The sequence below is a fragment of the Pagrus major genome, chromosome 16, assembly GCF_040436345.1.
Source record: "Pagrus major chromosome 16, Pma_NU_1.0".
Lineage (NCBI taxonomy): Eukaryota > Metazoa > Chordata > Actinopteri > Spariformes > Sparidae > Pagrus > Pagrus major.
Window position 1 is genome coordinate 5,885,544 of NC_133230.1, and position 23,990 is coordinate 5,909,533.

The 23,990-nt window shown below is 41.5% G+C and overlaps 4 protein-coding genes across 6 annotated transcripts; 3 read left to right on the forward strand and 1 right to left on the reverse strand.

Moving 5' to 3' along the window:
• The first annotated feature begins 878 nt into the window (after positions 1–878).
• On the forward strand, positions 879–3,941 carry LOC141011171 (prostamide/prostaglandin F synthase-like). Its single transcript, XM_073484417.1, has 9 exons — positions 879–1,001; positions 1,174–1,267; positions 1,400–1,453; positions 2,223–2,268; positions 2,345–2,472; positions 2,627–2,741; positions 2,993–3,115; positions 3,211–3,348; positions 3,538–3,941. Exons 1-9 carry the CDS (start codon positions 893–895, stop codon positions 3,649–3,651), a joined length of 921 nt encoding a protein of 306 aa, XP_073340518.1. The 5' UTR covers positions 879–892; the 3' UTR covers positions 3,652–3,941.
• A 185-nt stretch (positions 3,942–4,126) lies between these two features.
• Positions 4,127–9,783, forward strand: slc22a3 (solute carrier family 22 member 3). Its single transcript, XM_073484067.1, has 11 exons — positions 4,127–6,339; positions 6,473–6,576; positions 6,661–6,815; positions 6,987–7,155; positions 7,242–7,359; positions 7,475–7,578; positions 7,678–7,892; positions 7,982–8,090; positions 8,479–8,591; positions 8,684–8,783; positions 9,026–9,783. The coding sequence occupies exons 1-11, from the start codon at positions 5,941–5,943 to the stop codon at positions 9,072–9,074; spliced, it is 1,635 nt and encodes a 544-aa protein (XP_073340168.1). The 5' UTR covers positions 4,127–5,940; the 3' UTR covers positions 9,075–9,783.
• An 858-nt stretch (positions 9,784–10,641) lies between these two features.
• afdnb (afadin, adherens junction formation factor b) lies at positions 10,642–20,728 on the forward strand. The gene is made up of 24 exons (XM_073483113.1): positions 10,642–10,737; positions 11,969–12,161; positions 12,265–12,371; positions 12,472–12,593; positions 12,698–12,780; positions 13,521–13,601; positions 13,701–13,906; positions 14,054–14,199; positions 14,625–14,719; positions 14,879–15,150; positions 15,357–15,500; positions 16,564–16,762; positions 16,863–16,954; positions 17,039–17,125; positions 17,246–17,311; positions 17,425–17,498; positions 17,633–17,751; positions 17,829–17,984; positions 18,071–18,165; positions 18,325–18,465; positions 18,701–19,579; positions 19,837–19,900; positions 20,012–20,063; positions 20,635–20,728. Exons 1-24 carry the CDS (start codon positions 10,642–10,644, stop codon positions 20,726–20,728), a joined length of 3,663 nt encoding a protein of 1,220 aa, XP_073339214.1.
• On the reverse strand, positions 19,952–23,196 carry dusp23b (dual specificity phosphatase 23b). Of its 3 annotated transcripts, none has more exons than XM_073484069.1 (3): positions 23,082–23,196; positions 22,014–22,294; positions 19,952–21,196 (listed from the first exon to the last, which is right to left on the reverse strand). In XM_073484069.1, the coding sequence occupies exons 2-3, from the start codon at positions 22,281–22,283 to the stop codon at positions 21,011–21,013; spliced, it is 456 nt and encodes a 151-aa protein (XP_073340170.1). In that variant the 5' UTR covers positions 22,284–22,294; positions 23,082–23,196; the 3' UTR covers positions 19,952–21,010. The 3 variants fall into 3 exon arrangements, with proteins under 3 accessions (XP_073340170.1, XP_073340169.1, XP_073340171.1); XM_073484068.1 differs by having other exon boundaries at positions 23,066–23,196; XM_073484070.1 differs by lacking the exon at positions 23,082–23,196 and adding an exon at positions 22,964–23,041.
• Positions 23,197–23,990: the final 794 nt, after the last annotated feature.

Consider the following 23,990-nt stretch of genomic DNA (forward strand, 5'->3'; position numbering starts at 1 on the left):
GAAACCATTATGAGGGATACTTGAGGTATCTAAGTATCCTGATAACTGATGCACTGGCGGCACTTTCAGGGCTTTAGAAGTGTTAGCTGAGTGGGCTGAGCATAATAACAGTGTCAGACGTATTATTTCAGTAAAGAAGATCTAAATGAGTGAAAGATACACCACACACGTCGCTCTAAGAAAGAGGATTAGTGCCCTGTTCCCATGAAAAACACGTAGATTGTGCAGGAGGTTGTGCTCATACGGTATCTTGGGTGGCTGAGGAATAGGGTTGATAGCACTGCAAGCTGTTTTGTTGAATGTTTACTGAAACAATGAAGCATTTTGAAATTTGTGAATCTGTCCGGCTCCTTCTCCATAGAAACAGGCACCTGAGGCTCGTGGATAATTGCTGTATTTAGAGCGATCACCGATTAGACAAACTGATGGATAAAACAAAAAGAATCCTGTGTTGCTGGATTAAATAACACTGAAAATATGATCTAAACAGTCTAAATGTAATACTGATCCTCTTTGATCTACATAAGCATAATAGACCATCAGCGAGAAGAAGCCACCAGGGCTGAAGTATTAAAATAAAAACATTTTCTATGCTGAGGATGAATTGAGGAGTCTCAATCTGAGATAACGCAACTCAAAGCTCATTTCCTCAGACCTGACAAATTATACAACCACTTTAACAAACCAAGTAGCACTCCTAATGACTAGTGAACTGATCTTCATGTGTAAAATCAGCGGAGTGCCCCTTTAAACTGAGCTTCAGCTGCTAATCTTTTATTCCCCATTCGCCCAGAGTGGACTTGGCGAGAAAGCAGAGTTTGTTTCACCCCGGTGTGCTGATAAGAAGTTGCATAACTCATGTAACTATCACACGTCCGCATTCAAACATAAAATGGCTGCTGGAGCCGACCCGGCTGCAGCCTCTTGTGTGAAAGCTCTCACGGCTTTTGTCGAAAAGGGAAAAGCTTTACTGGAACGAGCCGAGACGGAGAGCCGGGAAGGTAGGCAGCACTTTGTGCAGCATGTAAAAATAGACACCGTGACCCACAGCTGGTAGGCGATTTATGGACATAGCATGGGTCGGGTAAGCAGGAGGCCTGTCAATCATTGGACATAAAGACTGAACTCAGACAGACTGTTACACACTAACTTCATTTACTTTTGCTTATTCAGGCTGTCTCCAGGACTTCATCAGGCAGAAAATCCGCGTCGTGCAGAAACAGTCACTGCTGGGTCTGATTGAAGCTGGTGCAGATCTGTACAGAAGGTTACGAGCACTAACCACATTATATAAACAATATAATAATGAGTAAATACAGCTTTAAAGCACTACAGATTCAGCTTTCCACTGTTTGACACGTAGATACGAGTCGTTTACTTTGATTTTTTCTGATTTCAGTCTGTCTGTTAAGAAGAAAACTGATGCAGAGCACCTGTGGAGAATAAACAATCAGTAAGAGCTTATTTTTTTCACACCTGACCTGACATTTTGGCACCTGACATCCAGACGTTCCAGCTTCTCAATTGTAATCATTTGCTAAGAAGGTTATGTTTTTTTTGTGAGCAGGATGACACAAAGATTACTGAACTGATTTCCAGGAAACGTGGATGGAGGATGGGTCTCGGCTCAGAATAGACACCATTAACCTTTGGTGTAGCTCTAGAAAAAAGGGCCCATCCAGGAACTTTTTGATAATTTCTCAGGAAATAAAGAAAACAGGCGTATTTTAAGTGGCTGGTATCTATGAGTGATTACATTTTGATGCAGATGCTACATCTGTTGAACTATCAGCTTTGATACTGGATTAGGCATGATTGAATTAAAGGGGCTGTCGGGCCTTGGCGGAGGTGTATGCTCTACTGAGTGCCACTATAGTTTTGATTTGGTTTTGGACTATTTAGAGACGTCAACTTGAGTTTTAGGACATTTCTCATGATTAGACAATTAATCGAATAATTGAAAAAAACAATAAGTAGATTAATCAATAATGAAATGAATTGTTAGTTGCAGCCCTTGTAGGAGCGAATAAATAATATTTAAAGTCACGGCATGAGGTTTCGTTCAGGGCTGCAAGTGCAATATCTGAATCGTGTGACAGAACAGCATTATAGTGCTGCAGAAACTTGTTCTCTGATGTAAGAAAACAAAACATTGTGATGCAAAAATGATCATTTCCATGAACTGAAACATTAGTAAAAACTTCGCTGTGTGACTTCTCCAGCTGTGCTGCCTTACGGGCCGTGCTGAAGGACTTCGAACAACTAGAAGTGAGTCAAAGATATTTTCACAAACATTCTTGTGTGAGCATCTTGTTTTTTACTGACTGTGTTCGATGTAACGCAGGTGCAGTGGGATTCCTTTCTGCAGCGTTTGGATGATGAGTTACAACTGAGTGCTAAAATCCTGGATACAGACGATCAGTCAAAATGCGTCTCACCAGATACATCTCTCATCAATGCCAGAACAGGAGAGTAGGTGTGATTTATTTCTGTGTGAGCAGCTGTACTTGATAAGAAATTCAGCTAGAAACAAATTGTGCTCTTTATTTCATTTTCTGGTTAAACCTTTCTGGTGTACTGCCTTGTCCTTCACGCCATAAGCTTGCTGTTTCTGTGTGTTTTGCAGAGAAGTGAGATTAGAGAAATATCTTGGGGAAGGTAAAAAGATCCTGTTGGTGTTAATCCGCCAGTTCTCCTGTCTGCTCTGCCGTCTCCATCTTAAAGATCTGGAGAAGAATCAGGTAAAGACACAGAGTGAAAGCTGAAGCGGTCACGCTCGTCGTAGCGAGGAGGCAAATTAATTAATCTGACCATGTTATTAGTGCAGTGTTATTCACAGAGACCACAATCTCAATAATCAACTTTAAACTAAAATATTTGGCACAGCTACCTTTGGATGCAATAATTTGCCTTTTAAATCCTGCATGTTCTCACCCACACATGGCTATAATTATCCTCATTATCGTCCTCTGTACCTGACATTATTTTTCAGAGGTCCCTGGACGCACATTCAATTGAAGCGGTGGTCGTTTCATTTGGCTGTCAGGAGGGAGCTTCACACTGGCTGCAGGAGACTGGTTGTCAATATGACATGCTCCTGGACCATGAGAGGAAGGTCAGAGGTCAACTTTACACAACAATAATATAGAAAACACACTTCATATCCTTTCCGATGGTAAGTTAGCTGCTAACTCTGCCGGGGTGTTGCAGATGTACGCAGCATTCGGCCTGGGAGCGTCTCTAAAGAAAGTGTTAAACTTCAGTAACATGCTGCTGTACGCCGAATACGTGGCGGACAACATGGAGTTTCCACGAGAGCTTCCATCGATTCAAGACGACATGTTTCAGGTAGAACGATGCTCGAAGCTCCACGTACGAAAATGAATGAAATTATTCACCATAGAATAAATAATTGACTTTTTTAATTCACCAACTGGATTTTTATTTGTTAAATATTTTCTCCCCCGATCACTTTAGTACACAGAATTTATTAGGATTAATTTGTAATTGAATTTTTTTCCTTTTCTATTTCTTTAGCTGGGAGGCGACTTTGTTTTGGGCGAACATGGGAGGGTGCTGTTCTCTCACTGCTGTCAGAGCCCCATAGACAGACCCTCAGTGGAGGTCATCTTATCTGCACTGGGAAGATGAAACTCTGTTAATTAACAGAGACCAGAAACAGGCGACGTCAGCAAATTAATGTCCTGTTCCAGTTTGTTTTTGTCCAGTTTTGGAATAAGAACGTCTGCTAAGCTTTAAGCAACAAATGAAAAGGTTTCAACTTGTTGATAACAAATGTGAATTAAATGTTACTGCACAATTATCTTACTTTTATAACAAAATTCATTGAGCTCTGTAATGAAAATTGAATAAAAGACACTAATGCCTTCAGAGATACTGTATAATATGTAACATTTCCGCAATAAAATGTCTAAAAATGACCCGGACACTGTTATATATTTTGTTGAGTTGTGTATTTACATCGTCCTAAATGCTTCCCACAATGGTTGAACCCAGAAAAATCCTACTCAAAGTCTACTCAAGGTAACGGCGCAAACATTCATCACGCTGCTCAACTAAAGCACACTTTTCTTAGAAAACCACATGACAGAAAGGTTGCCTAATCAGTTATAACACAGCGAGAGAGTGATATAAGTCGTTTATGGAAACTCAGTAACCTGGATTACAGAACATCTTGTTTCCTGGTTAATATTTACATTATGCTACATTCTGACTGCTCAACGTGTGCACAGCTGTGTCTTCTTTGTTTCTCAAGCTACCCTGTTTTGTTTTTGTTTGTAAATTAATCTGAAGAGACAGTTAATCTCATACGCAGAACAAATTAAGATCATGTTTTTTGGACTGCTGTTGAAACCCTCATCTTACGCCAGATATTAAATAATTAGCAGAGATTGCAAATGTAAATAAACTCATCAAGCACAGAGGCTTTGGGCTCTTTTCAGAAGAGGATTGTTACATTGTTCCCTTGACATGTTTTACTGGTGATTTACACCACAGACGCGTGCTGAAAGTTACTGGTTACCATCTTATCAGTCGCCCTTATCTATATATTGTTCTCTCTGTTGATATTTGCCTTCTGAAGGGTCAAACTGAAGCAAAGGAACATATATTTTGAAACATTTTCCAGGTTTAAAAGGAAGTTTAACAACCAAAATCACTGATCTGAAATACATAATTCAAAGACTAAAGTCTGTAAAGACTCTTATGTGATCTCAAACTTGAGTTATATTTTGTGAGGGCAGATTAAATGACTGTGGCTCTCTGTATGAGGTCCTGGACCCAGATGATTGAGGACAGTGTTCCTAAAGATGAAACTAAGGTGTCCTGACGTCGGTGTACATTAACACCTGCACAAATATGTCAACCAAAGAGCACAAAATTCTCAGAAAACCAACAGACAGAAAGTTGCCACTCTTGACATATATGTTGTTGGTTTAGGAAAAGGGAATTCAGTAACCTGGAATGCAAAACGTCCCGTTTCTCCGAAATGCTCCATTTCAGTTAATCTTTACGTTAAACTGAGAATCCTAAAGTGTGTACAGGCATTGTTTGTTTTGTTTTGTTTATCACACTCCTCTGGATTCATTGAGCTCAGTGAAATCTATCATGAAAAACAGCAAACACAATTTATGGTATGAATTTGATAAGGCCGTTTATCTCAGACAAACTGAAACATGCAAAGCAAACTATGCTTGTGAGCTTGAGCTGGAATATTTTCCCCAACTTACTCTGTGAATCCAGAATTTATTTAGACCAAACCAAGACTGTTTTTGTGGGTTTCCTTTGATTTATTTTGTGTGTTTTGCGATGAGCTAATGAGGCAGTTTAGCTTGTCTTAGTTTGGTAGAAGAAAGAAACTTGAATTCAGACGATGTACAGTTGTTTTTTTCTGTTTAGTGAGGAAATAAGTGTAAAAATATCTCCTTTCTTTACATTTTATGACTTTATTTTGACTCCTTAAGCTTACTTACGCCTTCACTTGAATAGCAAATTCACCGCTTTTATATCTCCAAGCTGAAACTACTGGAGCTATCGACATGTCAACACTTGTTTCATCACACATTTTAAATTAAAATTCTGGCCATATCTTACAAATTGACCCTTTAATTATAACTCTTTGTCCCCAATTTGGGGGAATCAAAAACATGACCGCTGAAGACAAAGTTTCTGTCCTTCCCTGTGAGGAATAAGGATGGTATGTGGCCCCTGGAGTCTTGTTTACAGGCCAATTAATAATAGCTTGCACAATTCCTTGAAAAGATGACCAGTAAACTCAAGAGTGAGAAAGGAGGGAGGACTTTGTGTCAACACCTGTGCCCCTCTCGTCTCTTTAAAGACACACCTTCTCTGAGACATTCTCAGACGGGAGTGCTCTGACAGACACAGCATCTTATGCCAGACGTCAGATAATCAGCAGATATGGCAAATGTAGACAAACTCATGGAGCACATAGGAGATTTTGGGCCTTTCCACAAGAAAGTTGTTACGCTCGGTTCGTTACCCTTGATACTCTTTGCTTTTGTAATTGTCGGGGTTGTTTTCTTAGGGCACACTCCGGATCACTGGTGCTGGACTCCTCAATCTGAGCGCCTCCAGGAGGAATGTGGCTGGACGGACCTCGAGGTGCGGCAAGTCACCGTGCCCCGCTCTGAACAGTCAGGATCATTCAGCCGCTGTGAGAGGTTTGGCGTAGACTGGAGCAGCGGCCATGACAAATGCAACAAGCTTGACTGGCTGCTGACTTCTAACGTGACCCAGTTGGTGCCCTGTGACAGCGGATGGGTGTTTGATAAAAGCCACAGCACTATTGTTTCTGAGGTAGGTGCATCTTTCTTCCTGCCTCTTCTACCAACAGAAACAGTGTTGCACAATCTGATATGAGGCTGCACCTTCCATCTATCTATTAGCTTTGGTTTTGGATGAAAGGTGTTTTCACATTTTTCCCTCCTAGTTCTCGTTGGTCTGTGAGAGATCCTGGCTTGCTGATCTGAATCAAGTTCTCCTGGCATGTGGATTTTTTGTTGGAGCTTTTGTCACCGGCTACATGGCTGACAGGTCTGTTCTGCACTGTTTAGTTTCAGCTCTCACAATCAGTTCCTAATTACTTTTAAATACTAATAATACTTGATATTTTTACAGGTTTGGGAGGAAGCCATGTTTCATTGCGTCGATGGTTGGCCTTGGCGTCTCAGGTGTGGGGGTCATGCTGTCGCCTTGGTACCCGATGCTGCTTACTTTTCGATTCCTACAAGGGTTTTGCGCAAAGGGAGCATGGACGGCCAGCTATGTCCTCGGTACGTTCATACAGCGGAGCTCATCTAAGGACATATATCTAATTCTGTTTCTTGATGTTAGTCATATTGCATGATTATAATATTTCACAACTTGTGCCTTTGCTTTGACAAATAAATACATATGTGAAAGGGTAAATCGGTCTGCTACAACATCATCTCTCTTTGTCGTAGTGATTGAGTTCTTCGGATCAAACAACAGGAAATATGTGTCCATGGTGAGTCGGACTTTCTACTCCACTGGCATGGTCATCCTGCCGGGCCTGGCTTACTTCCTGTCTTCCTGGAGGACCCTGCAGCTGGTCATGAGTCTGCCCTGCATCCTGTTTATCTCATACCACTGGTATACAAACATGGTTTGCTTCGTATATGCCGTGTTTTATTCATCTCTGGGTCGAATCCAATGCAGATGTGTGTTTGTTTTGAAAGGATTGTTCCTGAATCTCCACGCTGGCTCTTCTCACAAAAAAGAAATACAGACGCCAAGAGGGTTGCTGCGACTATTGCCAAATGCAACGGGAGATCTTTACCGCAAAATCTTCCAGAGGTGTGACAACATTTATAAAAACTGCTTCTGCTTCTGTGAACTGTGCCGGATAAAATGATAATCTAGAAATCTGATTTACCAAATCTGATTAACTGTTCGATATAATGTTTTCCAGATTATTCTTGTGGAGGAAACAAATGAAGTGACTCCTATTTCAGTAATGGATTTGTTTCGGACACCAAATATAAGAAAAAACACACTAATTTTAATTTATGCCTGGTAAGTCAAGTTGTTCTACACAATACAATAAAATACTGCCCTGATCCTGTCCCTGACGGATGTGCAAGTAATATCTTATTTGATATTCCTCTTATCCAGGTTTACAAGTACCGTCGTGTTTCAAGGCCTGATCCTGCGGCTAGGCATCACAGGCAATAACCTCTACCTGGACTTCTTTCTCTCTGCTGTGGTGGAGCTTCCCACCGGCCTCATCTTCTACCTGCTGGTCGACAGACTCGGCCGACGCTCCGTCATGGCCGTCACCAACTTCACCGGCGGCATCGCTTGCCTCATAGTCCCCTTCATCCCCATGGGTAAGCACAGCTGACTGAGGAACCAGAAGTTGAAAATGGATTTTGATCATTTCTGAACAATCGTTTTGTTTCATCCGTCTTTCCAACAGATTATGTCTGGCTGAAGAAGTCAATCGTGATTATCGGGAGGCTTGCTGTTGCCATTGGACTTGAGACCCTGAACTTTGCCAACACGGAGATGTACCCAACAACTCTAAGGTTTGAATCCAAAGTCTGTTGGTCAACAAAGATCAGCTTTTCATGTGCTTGAAAAAGATGATCAACAATGTCAACACAGGATTCAACACTGACATCCTCAAACGCCGCCAAACTAATCTCCTGTTTCCACTTGAGGAGCCATGACGTGGATGCTCACGCTGAACATAAGCTCAGGCTACGATTAGCTTTGTCCGTTGATAATTCCAATAAAGTTGAATCAAACTAGACAGAGACGTCCTCAACAATGCCGACAAAAAGCAAAGGCCTCATTACAAAGGCACAACTCCACCACAGACTTTACTTGAGCGGGATGTCCAGGTCCTATATGTAAAGAAATTGTGAATGTCTTACACGGTTGTGGTTTCATTTGCTGTTCAATGTCTCACAGAAATCTGGGTGTGTCGGTGTGTTCATCTGCCAGTGACTTCGGAGCAATTGTAGCCCCATTCCTGCTCTACAGACTGGCCAGGATCTGGCAAGAGCTGCCTCTTTTGCTTTATGGTAAGTTTGTTAATCTTTAAATACTCTAAGCTCTCTGAAACGACACATGAGGAAAATTCAAACTCACCAACTTAAGTTAACATTTGTTTCAGGTGTGATGTCGGTGCTGTACAGTGCATTGGTGACAATGTTGCCTGAGATGAGAGGAGTTGTGCTGCCGGAGACCATCGAGGACGTGGAGCATCTCGGAGGGTGAATAGATTTTATTGAAAATACATAATTAGATACATTTATGTCCGTCCGGCGGAGAAATTTAGCAGAAAAGCATTTATGGCAGAACAGAAAGGTGTCGAGACGGGGGAGATTGTTAGAGCAGTGCAAGAAAAGGGGACAACTTGATGCCTGAGAGGCAAAAATATACTTTTAAGATGTTCATTCTTTAGTCCTTAACGTGCCTTTCTTGTGTTTCTTGTGCTTGTTGTGTTTTCTGACAGCGGGAAAAACAAGTCAAAGGATGCAGAAGGGAACAGCTTTATCATATGACTGAAGCCATGAAGACCTGGAACATTGTTGGCATATGTCCTACATATATGTGCTGAGTTTACAATACGCATGATGTCTCATTATTAGATGTACAGCCAGCGTTAAGTACTGTGACATGTACTGCGGTGGTTGTTATTGCAGTCTTGTGTTACATTGGATATTCTGAAGCTTTAAAAGGTGTTAACGTGAGACTTTGAGGTGTTGGGAAATCAAATGATGAAAGAATCCATATCTTTGCAGCCTCACACCTCAACAGTGCTAATTTTCCCACAGTGAAATGATGTTTATTTATACCCAGATTGAGGGTAGCTTACGTCACCTTGAGCTAACGTTTATTAGGGCAGTGAAACTTACCATCACATGAGGATAGTGTTGATTTTGGTTGCTTATCTTTGTTTGTATTATATTTGTCTGTTACCTGTTGGGATAAACTTGTTAACTGATTTGACTGATGCTCTCTTTGATGGGTGCTGCTAAAGCTAAAGTTATAATAGCCGTTATAATTCAGTGTTTCCAGAGAGGATTTAAGCATCCGACAGAGTTAAATCAAGGCCTGAGTCAACTGGATGCAGGTCTGGATTAGGATACTGTTTAAAAATGTCTAAGCTGTGTTTCTTTTATTTCAAAAAATGAAACCTTGACCTTGAACCTTGACAGATTTATGCTTTTTTTTCTACTTCATAAATGCAAATAAAATGATTTTTACTGATGTCCTGTGCCTGTTTCTCGAATTAATCATTGTTTCATCTCCTCCTCATTTTCCAACATCCAGACAACAATACCCTTGATTGTTAAGTTGTTGTGTTTTTTTTTTAAATGCTATACTGTATATCTAATTAAGGGTTGGTTTTGTTGAGGCTTTTGTTCCATTGTAGTTTTACCCAGAAAGCTTCAGAGCGGCCAACAAAAGCTGCCCTACATACACATAGTGCTAACTGAATGGGGAAGACCATAAATTGTGTTGTAAATCACTGGTATGCATGAGAAGTGGGATCCCCTCAAGCGTAAATATCCGTGTCGCTGAGAAAAGGAGGATGGACTTTTCTCTCATGAGTCTCTGAGAGTCCTGCACACTGTCAGTGTCACATGATGACTTCTGCAGCCGGGGGTGAAAATACATGCAAAGAGGTGCACCAGCAAAACCGTAGTGAGAAATCAAGACGTGCACCCCGGCTCATGGAAATAATGTGGTAAAATTCAGTGGCGGACTATAAAGAGGTGAATCGTTTGCCTGTGACAGATATATGATTAGGAAACTGTTTGCCTCACATAACAAAGATCCACTGACCCGTTAAATGAGGGCAGCGGGATGTGGGGGCTTTGAGAGGGGATGTGGATGCGGGGATGAAGTAGGCAATTATGTTTAAGAACTCACTGCACAGTACAATGAGTTTATAACTAATGGGGAATAGATTGAAAGAAGGGGTGGGGTCCGAACAGAAACAACACCCAGGACAGATTAGAGCTTTTTTTATTTTGCTGCCACAGGATATTTTCCTCTCTGGAGAAAAATCTGCAGCAGCCACTCGAGTTAACTTAAACTTTTGAGTTTAATTGGGGGGAAAAAATGCCGGAAGAGGAAGAAAGAGAGAGATTAGCCAAAGTCATCAGACAGTGGAACAACAACAGACTGGACTTGTTTGAAATTAGCCAACCTGATGAGGTGAGTTGTCCGACAGAGTTCATAAACCAAATGATTTATCTGTGTATGTTTGGGTGAACGCTTATTGTTTTAGATGTACCTTTAGATATAAAGACTGCACCCACCAAAGTATATTTAACTGTTGTACTTCAGTATGAAGTAGTTAAGAAGTAATGGGATGCTGCTTTAGTGTTTCCATCTTGTGAGATTTTAGATTTTTACTCTAACACGATCTTTCTTGCTGGTCTGCAAGTTATTTGATTTTATTCAGTTACTCATGTTTTATCTAACATCTTTAATATATTTTTTATTTCAACACTAAAGTTTTTATTAAATAAAGATTCATATACTATAATATTTATTATCATATTATTGGTATTGAACTGTCTGTTTCAAAGTTAATTTAAAGTCTGGTAGCAGTTTCTTCAGAGGGAAAACATTGAATTAGTTACAGCGCATATTGTGAGAGCATCGTGTGCTTGTTGTAGTCTGACTGAAATCACATTTAGTCATCCAGCTTCATCATCAAAAATAATGTTTTTTAAATGTATTTCACTTTTTTGTATTTAGTATTAAAATATCAGAAATGCTAATTTTCCTCTTAGCCGGTTGAAGGGGCGTGTCTCTGTCTGTGTTTGATTGACAGCTGCTGGCATCACACTTTAGGGAATGACAGACAGAGTAAACAAACCTGCTCTACAGCCTTCATGTCACAAGCTGACAGCTTCTCAAATGCCAGGATTTTCTGTCCCCGCTGTTTGTTGTAATAAACTGAATGTATTTAGGGTTTTGCACTGTTCTTATTCACTTCTTTTTAAACATGTTTTAGAGTCAACTGTCAGCAGTGTCGGCATGGAGAAATGAAAATACTGCTACTACTGCTCCTTGTAAGAAAGTGTTAATCAGTGAGAGGGTTTGGTGTAATTTACCTTTCTCTACTACTCTAATCTGGTTTAATCTGTGTTTTTTGCTGTGGCCCTTTAGTTTTACAGTGTTTGTGTTGGGAGTTGAGGTGTTGAAAGTGAAGATGGCTCGGGAAATAAATCACACATTGGCTTTGTCTAATTCTGTCCTGCCATGTTTTCCTCTTTTGTCTGTTTCCACATACAACAAAAAAGAAACATTAAGCTCTAACTGATTTTATTTTAACAACAACTTTTCTGTTTTCAAGCTAAGATTTAAACTGCAATAAACTGTTGAGCAGTAAGAGTCAGATTTAATAGATCGTAACAGTTTTCTGTTTGACGAACAGAACCTGGAGTTTCATGGTGTGATGCGCTTCTACTTTGAGGATCACGTCGGAGGAAACGTGGCCACCAAGTGCCTGCGTGTTTGCAGCAACTCTCCAACTCACGAGCTGATCGAAACCCTTTCAGAGAAGTTCAGGCCTGACATGAAGATGCTGACCACGAGTTATTCCCTGTATGAGATCCACGGCAATAAAGGTACTCATTGGACTCAGGAGACTCCAGGTGAAAGGGTCATGAGTTTGTCATTGATTTATGAATATGCTCTGACTATTTTCCTGTGTTTTCATTGTGGAATAAGAACGCAAAGTGGATCTAGACGAGAGGCCTCTGGTTGTGCAATTAAACTGGACGAAAGACAACAGAGAAGGACGTTTTGTGCTCAAGAGAGACAAGGAGAGCGTGGAGGTAACGCTCTAAGCATTTATCTACAGTCGAGCAGCTTCATTCTCTCTTCACTCATATACAATCTCACATCTATGTTCTTTTCATGTGTTCGACAATAAAGGAAAACTGTCACGAGAAGGAAAAAGGAGGCGTGATCCAAAACTTCAAGAGGACGCTGTCGAGAAAAGACAAGAAGAAAGAGAAGAACAAAGCGGCTGACAAGGTTTCAGAGGATGAGGATGGGTAAAATGTTTCATTGTTCGCCATGAATGTTTGTTTTCCAGACTTTTGGCTTCAGGCCTTCAAAACCGTCAGAATAACATTCGCCCCTTTAAACAAACATCCAGGTCAACTGAGAAACCACTGAACAACAACGGCATTTGTGTTTCCAACCATGAGGGAAAAAAGCAACAGAGGCAGGCTGCCCCGGGTGAGTCATGTGCAAAGTGTAGAAGATAGAAATAATAAAGAACAGCATAGTCTACTGTATTATATATATAAATACATATACAGGGCTGATTGTTTAGTCTATAAAATGTCAAAAATGTGAATAATACTACACATTTTCCCCAAAATTGCTGTTTTTTCTCCAAAATCCTAAAAACTCTATTCACCATTAGGGACACTGATGATTAATGATTGATCAATTAATCTCTTTTAAGAATTTAAAAGATTAAAGTGTATTAAACAACAATCACAGATGGGCACAAATACATAAATATCAAATATATAAAATACAAAATACTGATATAAGAAATGTATTTACCTGAAATAAATGTCATTATAAAAATATAAAAAGATATTCTACACAAACTGATATTATTACATTATCTTATTTAGTTTATTAAGTAACTTGGTGTTTACTTTCTCTGTTCTTATAAGTCCGGATGAAGCGTATTCAAACACAGATCGAATCATATTTCAACATATTTCATATATTATTGATGATTAACCAATAATCAATTGTTAAGGCCATTTATTAATATTGATTTAAATGTGCAGCCCTGTCTACTGTCGTTAATGAGAAAGAAAAGCAGCAAATCTTCATATTTAAGAAGCTAGAAACGGAAATAATTGTCATTTTCGCTTGAGAAATGATTGATTACAAAATAGTTGGCTGCCATCATTGTTTTTCTGTTCCTCACATGACTTCTCTCCACTCAAACACAGGAGTGAGGCACACAGGAAGTCTTCCTCCTGACTTCTCTGATCAACCTGGACTACCTATTGGAATTAAATTCAGTGATAACTGTGAGTAGAAACTCTTATTTTCTAGCTTCAGTTGAAAGCTGACTGCCTTCCCGTCTCATAATGTCCTCCTGCCCCCTGCTGGTGTTTTCTAATTTTCAGCTGAGGAGGCCTTCCTGTCTGCAGTCATAAATTACACCAACAGCTCCACTGTTCATTTCAAGCTCTCACCTGCGTACATCCTCTACGCTGTGGGACGCTTCGCTCTACAACGCCATTACCGGCGAGGCTCTCCGCCCTCGGGGCAGACGCACAGTGTCACCTCCGTCGCAAACAAAATGGTGGCCATGACAGAAAAGGTCATGCAGGCAAGTGCGAGGAAACTCTTTTTGTTTCAAGTGCACACACTGAATAGATGACAGTTCGAACTTCAAAAGCAAACTGTGAAACCAAAGTCACATCTGCCAGGTGTTGTGTACGTTTATATGACACCGCTGCTATATTTTGCCTCGCAGAGGCAGCAGGCCATCGCCGGCGCTCTCGCCTTCTGGATGGCCAACTCCTCTGAGCTGCTAAACTTCCTCAAGCATGACAAACACCTCAGCCTGCTCACCCAGCAATGTCAGCTGGATCTGTCCCACCTGGTGCACAAAGCCTACAGGTAACAGACAGCTGGAACAGCAGGACACACTCCACATCACCCTTCCACCACCCATCAAACGAGTCCCTGTGCTAAAAACATGTAATCAAAAGTATCTATCCAAGCCTTTGCCCTCTTGGAGGCCCCACAAGTGTCTTGACACCAAAACAAACCACTTTAAAAATAGGTTTCCCACTGCTGCAGCAGCTCTGAGCTCCCAAATACAAAAAGTACATATACACAAGCGCTTTAGAGCTGATTCTCTGACTTCAACATGCAATTTTCCTGTCTTCTCTCTCTGTAAATACTTTCTGATAATGATTTATGGGCTGATATGTTTATCAGCCAATATTTTACTTACAGATACAACATTGATTCCCAAGAATTCTTGTGCTGATGCACGTTTCACATAATGTAAATGTACATGTGTGTTTTCCTCCACCAAGCTGCCTGCTGCACTGTCTACAGAATGAGTTGAGGAAGCACTTGCCAACTTTTCTGATTGATCCGGAGCAGCATGGCCCACTGCCAGCTGGTATAGGTAAATACTTTAATTAATTTACTCAGCACACATAAATTAAGACTCTTAGAGGAGCTGTGACGTTGCCAGCTGTGTTGTGAAAAGTACCAGAAAGTCATAAAAGTCTTCTGCCTCCCACTTTACATATAAACTATAAACTTCTGTCTTGCCTGCTTGCAGAGATGGTGCTGAACACCTTGATGAACACGATGTCTCTTTTACGCCGCTGTCGTGTGAACCCTGCCCTCACCATCCAGCTCTTCTCCCAACTCTTCCACTTCATCAGCGCCTGGCTCTTCAACCAGCTGACGAGCCCAGAGGCCAACACTCCCGGCCTGCGCTCCCACTACTGGGGAGCCGCTCTCCGCCAGAGGCTCATGGCCATCGAAGGCTGGGCGGAGAGGCAGGGCCTGGAGCTGGCTGCTGACTGCCACCTCGGACACATTATTCAGGTCGGTCCCTGCCTGTAATACATGGACGAACACTGGTAAAAAGAAAGGCTTACACAGTGTCCATCAATCTGAGCTTCTTTGTGAGGCGACACATGTCTGAAGTTGTTTATGCTTTGCAGTTTTTTACCCCAGGTTTTAATTACGTGTCAGAGCACATATTTCAGATGGTACAAGCTTTTAAAATAGCATTGCCTGGCTGTTTCTAGGCAACCATGCTCCTGACCATGAATAAGTACTCAATGAAAGACGCGAAGGACATCCAGAATACCTGCTTCAAGTTGAACTCACTGCAGCTGCAGATGTTGCTGGCTGGTTATCTCTATGCAACCAATGAGCCTCACATCCCCTCTGTGAGTACTTCTTCCTCTCCTCTTATGCTGCTGTTGTCTTCCCTGTTTCACACCACAGTCTGATGATGCTTTCTGGGACAAATCCCTACAAGACATTTGTGATATCAAGAGGAAAAGCCTGTAGAAATGAAAGTACTGCTACTAATAAGAGCGTCTTTATATAAACAGAGAAAATGCAAAGTACAGAGTCGATATTTGGGGAATTTAGTGCTGCTTCGACCACAGAACAGGAGCTCAGCAGTATAGATCTGGTCATATGAATTATTAAAAATAATGAATATGACCATGAATAATATATGAGGAATAGTGGGATGCTTTTGACTGATTTCTCTAATATTTTGCTGAATATTCGAGTTTGTGAATGTGTGACAAAGCCATGTCAAGCTCCCCATGAAGTGATAAAACAGGGAGTGAGTCCAGTGGATCTGCTGTGTGCAAGACTACAGTCAAATACAATATAATACAAACACATCAAGCTAGTAACACAAACTCAATTCGACCCCCAGCAGTTAGACATCAGAAGTAGTTCAGTAATTAATTCACAACGAAGATTATCACAGGAAATGCAAAATAAGCCCCAGTTTACGCCTCTCATGTACATTCAAGCAAATAACTGTTTCATTTCCACCTCTGTTCTTTGTTTGAGTAAGGTTAGGTTAAAAACATTAAAAAAAATAAACATTTAAACATGAAAACTATTTTAATGCAAAGAGTCTTTTGATGAATATCTTAAAAACGGAGGTTAAGCTGCCACGATTTGCACTCAAGTCCAGTAAAAGTACCTCAAAACTATACTTTTTCACCCTCATCATTTACTCTGTTCAGCAGTTTCTAGTGAGTATACATTACTTTATTTTTGGACTTTTCTACCTCTCTAAGAAGGTCAGCAGTCAGCGTCGTCCGCAGGAAGGTCTCCAGTATTCCTCTCAGGGTCACAGCAGACAGATTGGATGTCCCTTCCCTGAAGCCTTGTCACACAATGACAAATGTCAATCCACACACGAGAACGACCTTTTCCTGAAATGTTTCCGCTGTCCGATCCACATGTCATCCTCCGCTGCAGGATTTGATCGATGCTGTAGTGACGGCCGCGGCGGCCTCTGCAGATAACCTGATTTTGAGCGAAGGACGGGACGTCCAGCTGGAGGAGAGCCTCGACCTCCACCTGCCCTTCCTGCTGCCGGAGGGAGGGTACTCCTGTGACTCTGTGAGAGGAATCCCTCCAGGGTTTAGGGAGTTTTTGGAGCCAATATGCCGGAAAGGTTTGTCAAAATGTGGATATAAATTACCAGGAATGTGTTGCATGTAAGATAAACTCATTCATTGTTGGATATTTATACTGAATGACATCTTTCTCCTCAGGTCTCTGCTCTTTAACATCCCAGCCGACCTCTAAAGGTGACTGGACCGCGTACTTCAATGAACCGGCTTCTTCTGCAGGGAGCACATACTTGGTAAGCAAAAATATAATTCAATTTTAACATCAAATACAGCACTTGTGGAGCAGCTCTTTGTCTTATTTCCATTTTCTTCAACAGGCAGCACAAAGAGAGCCAGAGGTTGTGACCGTCACTCTGAACAAGCCTCTGAACAGTGGGATGGGTGTCAGCATCGTGGCTGCCAAGGTGACTGCCTCAGCGTTCGTCCCTAATTCTGATGTGTTCACTAACTGGAACTGCTCAAACATGAAATATATCTGCTAAACGTCTCAGCTAATTAACGTCCTCCCTCTTGTTTTGCCACAGGGAGCAGGACAAGGTAACCTTGGGATTTATATCAAATCTATCGTCAGGGGAGGCCCGGCTGAAATGGTGAGAGCCGACACGTTATTGATTGAGCTGAACTTCAGTTGTTCGAGAATCGTTTTAGGGGAGTTATACAAGAAATAACTGACAAATATCTCTTGTGTCTCGACTGTGTGCAGAATGGCAGGTTAACAGCTGGGGATCAGCTGCTGAGTGTGGACGGTCACAGCCTGGTCGGCCTCAGCCAAGAACGGTAGACACATGACAGTATTATCTAGACGTCCATGACAAAGTACTTTTTTTTATAGCAGCGCAATCTTTCCAAACTAAAAATTTAATACGTCAATAAAATGGAGAACTGACCTTATTATTCTTACAATGATTTAGGGCAGCAGCGATCATGATGCAAACCGGCCCCGTTGTGACCTTACAGGTTGCCAAGTTTGGAGCCAGCTACCACGGCCTCGGGGCTCTGCTGAGTGAACCGACCTCAGAGCAGAAACCAGGTACATTATTCTACCCGTCAAACCATTTGTTATTTACAATTTCAGGCATGATTTAAGACTTTTTCCTGCTTCACAAGGGGATGAAAGTCTGGCTAATTCAAACGGTAAAGCTGTGGAGCTGTACAGCGTCGTGGACGCTGGTCCGTCAGAACATCACGGAGGCAGCAGAAGGAAGAAGGAGCAGATAATGCAGAGAAACAGACAACTGTATCGCTCCAACCCCAACATGACCAGTGGGTGCACTTCTGTTTTCATCACTTAAATGCATTATTGTGAAATATGATGAATGTCCAATGTATACATTTTCTCTTTATTTCAGCAGATTTTAGCCCTGAGAATGGAGATGAACCTGTTCTCCCGGTTGTGAGAGGGAACAACATGGCTGCTGTCTCCAGTATCAACCTTTGTGCCGACGTGAGTTTTCTAGATTTCTCTGTCTAATTTCTTAAAACATTTGTAAAATATTCAGTTGCTGTAAAAAGGCATTGAGGAAGGAAATGCTGCACAGCCACAAAAACGCCACTGTCAACTGAATTTATATCCTTCTTTGTTACTTTCCATGTCTGTATCCAGACATTTCACAGGGAATACTTGACACTTCCGACTCCTAAATCCCAGGACAAGCACCTGTCTGATCCTAGTCGACCACAGCAAACACTTAAAGTCTCTCTGAGGCCTTTAGACGGACAGCGCTCCAGTAAAAGGACTTTAATGGTAAGTCTTTAATAAATAAAGAGTATTAATGTCCCTCTGGGAGCAGAAATGTTTCATCACATTTATTATTTAATCAGCTGTAAAGAAAGGAAAAGTCAACATGTTGTTCACAGTGGTGTAATGTCACTAAGAACAAGTAGTGAATTTAAGTACAGTTTAGAGGTTCTTGAGTATTTACATTTTACTTTATCTTTCTACTCCACCATATTTAAAATCTCTGCATTTCCCCTTCTAGCGTCAGGCCCTGTCACAGGAGAACCTGTGCGTGGACAGTGGAGGCCCCCTGCTGGACAAAAGGCAGAATTTATGGGAGCAGAAGGAGCAGCATGCAAAGCAAAGCATGAGCCACTACTCATCTTTCCCCATTCGCTCAAGTGTTTCAAGTCATGACCTCCTCTCAGACGACTGTCCTCATACAAAGCGACAGCAGGGCAGCCGTACAAGTGGCGCCGGTGTCTGGAGAACTCCTTTTTCGCAACATCCAACACCTACGCCTTCGATCCAGCCCATACGCATAGATATCCCGGTGACCAGAGCGGTGAACACACACACAAATCCTCCACTCACCACCTTCCAAAGTTCGTCTCTGCTGGCAGCGAAGATGAGCCGAACCCTCAAAGTAAACGGAAACAAACAGAGTCCTCAAAACCAAGCTAACCATATTTATGCATGTCCCATTACTGCAACCAAGAAGCTACCTCAGCCCTCACATCCATCACAAAGATCCACCACACACAGGGATCAAGCAGCAAAACCGCAAGTCAGCATCCCTCCAACAAAACACGTCTCCTTCCAAGAACCTCCGACTCAGGGCCCAACAAAGCAAAAAGACCCGCAGGAGCTGTCTGGTCCGTGGAGGAGGGAGGCCCAGGAGAAGCTGGAGAAGCAGCACAGGCTTCATGCGGTGGAGCTCCTGGAGCAGGAGGTGCAGGAGCTCCAGGGTAAAGCCAAGCGCACAGCGGAGGAGAGCGACCGGCTCAGGAAGCTCAGCCTGGAGTGGCAGTTTCAGAAGAGGCTGCAGGAGATTCAGCAGAGAGGAGAGGACGAGGATGAGGAGGAAGACGAGGATCTGGACATGATGCTGACAATACAGCAGCTGGAGAGAAGAACGCAGGTGAGGCACCACACAGGGTCCAGTTAAAGGGAAGATCCACCATAAAATACTTGAGTAGATAAAGCGGATGTTAGAAAAGAGAGTACAACAAATAAGACTCAGCATCACATATTGATAAATAACAGATTAAAAGTACACAGGATGTGATGTTTCAGAGCATTTTACTTCTGCGTTAAGTAGAGAGACGTTTGAATAATAAAAATTATATTTAAAGCATCACGAGAACTTATATCAAATGATTTCTTTTCCTTGTTTAGATCAGGAGAAGCTCTGCTGGGAACATCGACACTGAACCGAAAGAGGACGACAAGGAGAAAACAGGTAACTGTTTGCTGATACAGTACAGAAAATAGAAAATTGCTGATACAAGAGTTTGTGTTCATCAGACATATTATTTTATTGCACATTACAACACGTCCATGTCTTTGGCAGATCAAAGACCGAGTGGACCGAGTCACGATATGATCAACATCGGCTTCAAAGAGTGAGTTTAACATTTGTTTGGCTTTTTATGCAGCATTTCGACTCATGACGACTTAATGACACACAAATCTCCATGCACAGTTTGTTTACTACCACACAAAGCTTCTCTAGTCTAATTGTTTTAAAGGAACAGTTCACCCCAAAATGAAAGATTTAGTCATTATATATGATTTAGGTTTCCAAGTAAGTGTTACCAAGGCTGCAGTACAGTACAGTAGTCTACATGCCCTTCCTTGACCTCATAGATTTAATTCTGCCAAGTTTTTATTTTTTATGAAATGGGTTGATTCTGAGAGGAGGATGTGGTGGAGCGAACACTTTTATACTGATTGTTGAAGCGACATGGGGGCATTTTCATTTTTGGGCGAACGTACATTCCTAAAGTGGCACGTAATTGATTTAAATCTCCCAAACCTTTAAAGCATTTGAGAGAGATCCCTGAGTAACATAAATCTGCAGACGACACTCTATAAATACATTTTAAAACAGCACAGGCTGCTGTTTGTGCCCCTGTAAGTGATTCCCTGTTAATAAAATTCAAGTATTTGGCTAATATCATTGTTTAATTACAGAAACCAGGAGGAGAAAATGAAGAGAGCGTCGGCTCCTGAAAAGCTCACGTTCAAGGAGCGTCAGCGTCTCTTCTCTCTGGCGTCCAGTGCTTAAATGAAGGTTACAGCCCTGTGAACAGAGGGCGAACGTGTCTATATAATCTATATAAACAAAAGTGAAGATGTGCGAGCAGAAGGACAGAATACAGTACCATGTGAAAAGAGGGTGTGTGGATGTATGTACACTAGAGATGTTCGTCTTAGTGAAATGTCCCAGGGCCACAAATTCAGTACTGTTTGTATTTCCTGTTCCAAGATAGTAAAGTTCATTTAGCAGTATAATCGAGGCACTTCTTCCACTTATTTCATGCTTATTAACTGTAAAAACTGTTTACTGCTACTTTGTGCGCTGATAAAACTGTACCACAGCTTTCTCTTGTTCGTGAGTCTCGATCGAGCCGCGTCGCAGTCTGCGGATCTCGTTGATGGCGTCGATCCCAGACAGCTTCCTCGTCTTCACCAGGTAGCAGGCCAGCATGGTCCCCGTTCTCCCGTGTCCATGCATGCAGTGAACTCCCACGCCCTTAACAGAAACAACACAATATTTACTTTGTTCAACAGTCTGTAACAAAGTACACACATCCTGCGGTAGTTGTTTTTATAAGACAAAATTAAATGCCATTTATTTAGAGTATCGTTTACCTGTTGAAGTAGTTTTTTCTAGAAAACAATGCTTTTCTTTGTCTTATGTGATGTTAACCTGAATATATTTGGGTTTTAGTGTGTTAATCTGACGTAGGAAGCGATTTGAAGACATCCTGACATTTGATTTTGAGAATTACAACAAGTATTTTTCACTATTTTCTGACTATTTATAAAACTAATGAATCATTTAAGTTACATCTTAAGTACCAAAACCTGGTATTAAACAGGTCCTGGGGCTAAATTATCAAAGACAGCAGGATAGGAACTTTTTTGAAGGTATTACTGAACACAATCAGGAACACCGACCCTGACCGACTGTTAAAAGGAGAAAGCAGATACTACAAACAACAGACTAACCTATTAAAACCTGATAGCCTTTGTAAGACATGAATAAATGCGTACATAGTATGAAAGTCAATAACCTGACAAAGGCTTTTCCAGCTTTTTATCCTTTTGCTTTTTGATTCATGCACTTTGGAGGAGCTGCAAGGTTGTGAAAGACACTTTTTCCTTCCCAATGTTCCAGGATTTTTTTTTTGCCAAAATCAAGTTAACTTGATGCCAGATGTATGAGGTTACAATGCTTGTGGTTTGTAAGCTTGTGCACAATGATAGACTCAACCTCAGAGTCCTGAAAGTACTTTATAAGCACAAGCATTCGTCAGCCACAGTCTATCAAGCATCTGAGCTCTCACCTCCCCCTTGGAGTTGGCTTCTTCCACGATGGAGAGGAATCTATCAATCTGGCTCGGTGAAGGAGGACTGAAGTCCGCGATCTTGATGTGGTGCAGCTGCAGTTCTGGGCACGAGTCATGGTAAGGTGGTTTTCTCTCGCACAGGCAAACCAGATGTTTGATACCGTTGTCCAGCAGGTACTGGTATTCACACGTCATCCTGGGCAGCGCCAGTCCGGCCAATTTTCCTGGTTCGACCCAGGAGAAGTTGTTTGGAGACATGGAGGCCATGCTTGTAAAAACTGAGGAGAGGAGGCAAAGATTATGAGATTTATTAAGTTCAGGGGACCTAAAGTTGTGCTCCAAATTAAATCAGTACCCTCATATCCTTCAGACATTTGATCTAAACACCAGTTGTAATGGTTTTAAATGACTATTTTTATTACACCAAGTGTTTCAAGACAAACCATGACAGGAACTTGGAGAAAACACATGAAACTACCCCAACAACACTAAATGAAGCAGTGAAATCCCTGCCATGAAAGATCACTTGTACTGAACTTTATCTGTCTCTGGTTAATAAAAAAACACTCTTAACCACACATGGTTATAAAAAAGGAGGACTTTGACATTTTGTAGCCAGCTTTACAGGGCTACCTTTCCAGCAAGTTGGTTTAAGAGACCGTGAGAAAGTGCAGAAACACTCAAACACTGTTTGACAGCCTCAAGATATTTGTCTAGCCAACATTAGCACACTGGCTTTGCTGGATAGTTCAGTGTCTGACAGGAGGATTAGTTCAACAACTGTACTTATTTCAGTATAATAAGATACAGGCCTGATGGGAAAATACACTCTGCAGGTCACACAGCTCGTCATGTTTACAGATAGATGAGAAGAAAAAGGAAAAAGAGTGTAGCTTCTGGTTTGACGTTAGCTAGCTAATGTATCACCAAGTTACTAGCTAGCTTACCTAACTCGCTAGCCACTAGCCATTAGCTTACGGGAAGTCATTCATTGCCCGTCTACAACTGAACACAACCGTGTCAACGCTCCGTCTCTCCCCAAAAACTACCTTCAAGATTACGTACAGTTTTTCCTTTGAGACAAATGGACGTCCTCGCTATTTGAAAAGCGTGTGCTAACCGGCTAGCAGTCAAGCTAACGGCTCCGCAGAACCGACGTTCTGCTGAGGGCGGTCGCATCGACCTGCTGCGTGACGCGCATTGCCTTATTTGGACATCACTTCTGGTTTAGGGGGTGTTCCTTAGTTACGCAGCTGGGGCTACGCGTCACTCCCCATTCCCCCAAAAAGTTCAGCTTGTAACTGAGTTTGTATACTACATTATTATAACGTGAATGTAGCCTATTGTATAAATATATTATACATCTGAATTTAAAGGATTGGGTCGAAATATTCTGCTTCATAGTCGAAACATTTTGTTATCGAAACGCTGTTATTCATGTACTTAAAGTCATGTCATATAAAGCACTGTTGTAAATAATAATACTCACCATGTCGCTTGAGTAGATTTGAACTTGTTAGCTTTGATAGTCTCCCCCTGGAGGTGTGGGTTCGAATCCCACTTCTGAAAATTCGCCTGGCGTTAACATGTGTCTGTTGAGTGGACAGCTGTAACTACAAGTGTGAACAATCGCCAAGATGTGCTGTGTTTGTACGATCCTGTGCTGCCTGTACATCTTCAGGCTCGGGGGAACACAATGGGCCCAACAGAGAGAGTTATCTCTATACGCTTCTAACTTATTTGTATTGAAAATATAAAGTTTCTACTTTGTCTCAAGCCATTTTAGTATCAGTTTGTATACATACGGACACATATTTCTTTCATTTCTTCTGTTTATGTATATTTTGGTGCTACATCAGAGCCAAAGTAACGTAATTTCAGCAATCACATTAAAAAAAACACTGAATCCGATAATCATTCAACTCGTAGTGTACAAAACATACATGTAAATATAGGTTTCATTTACTTTTACTT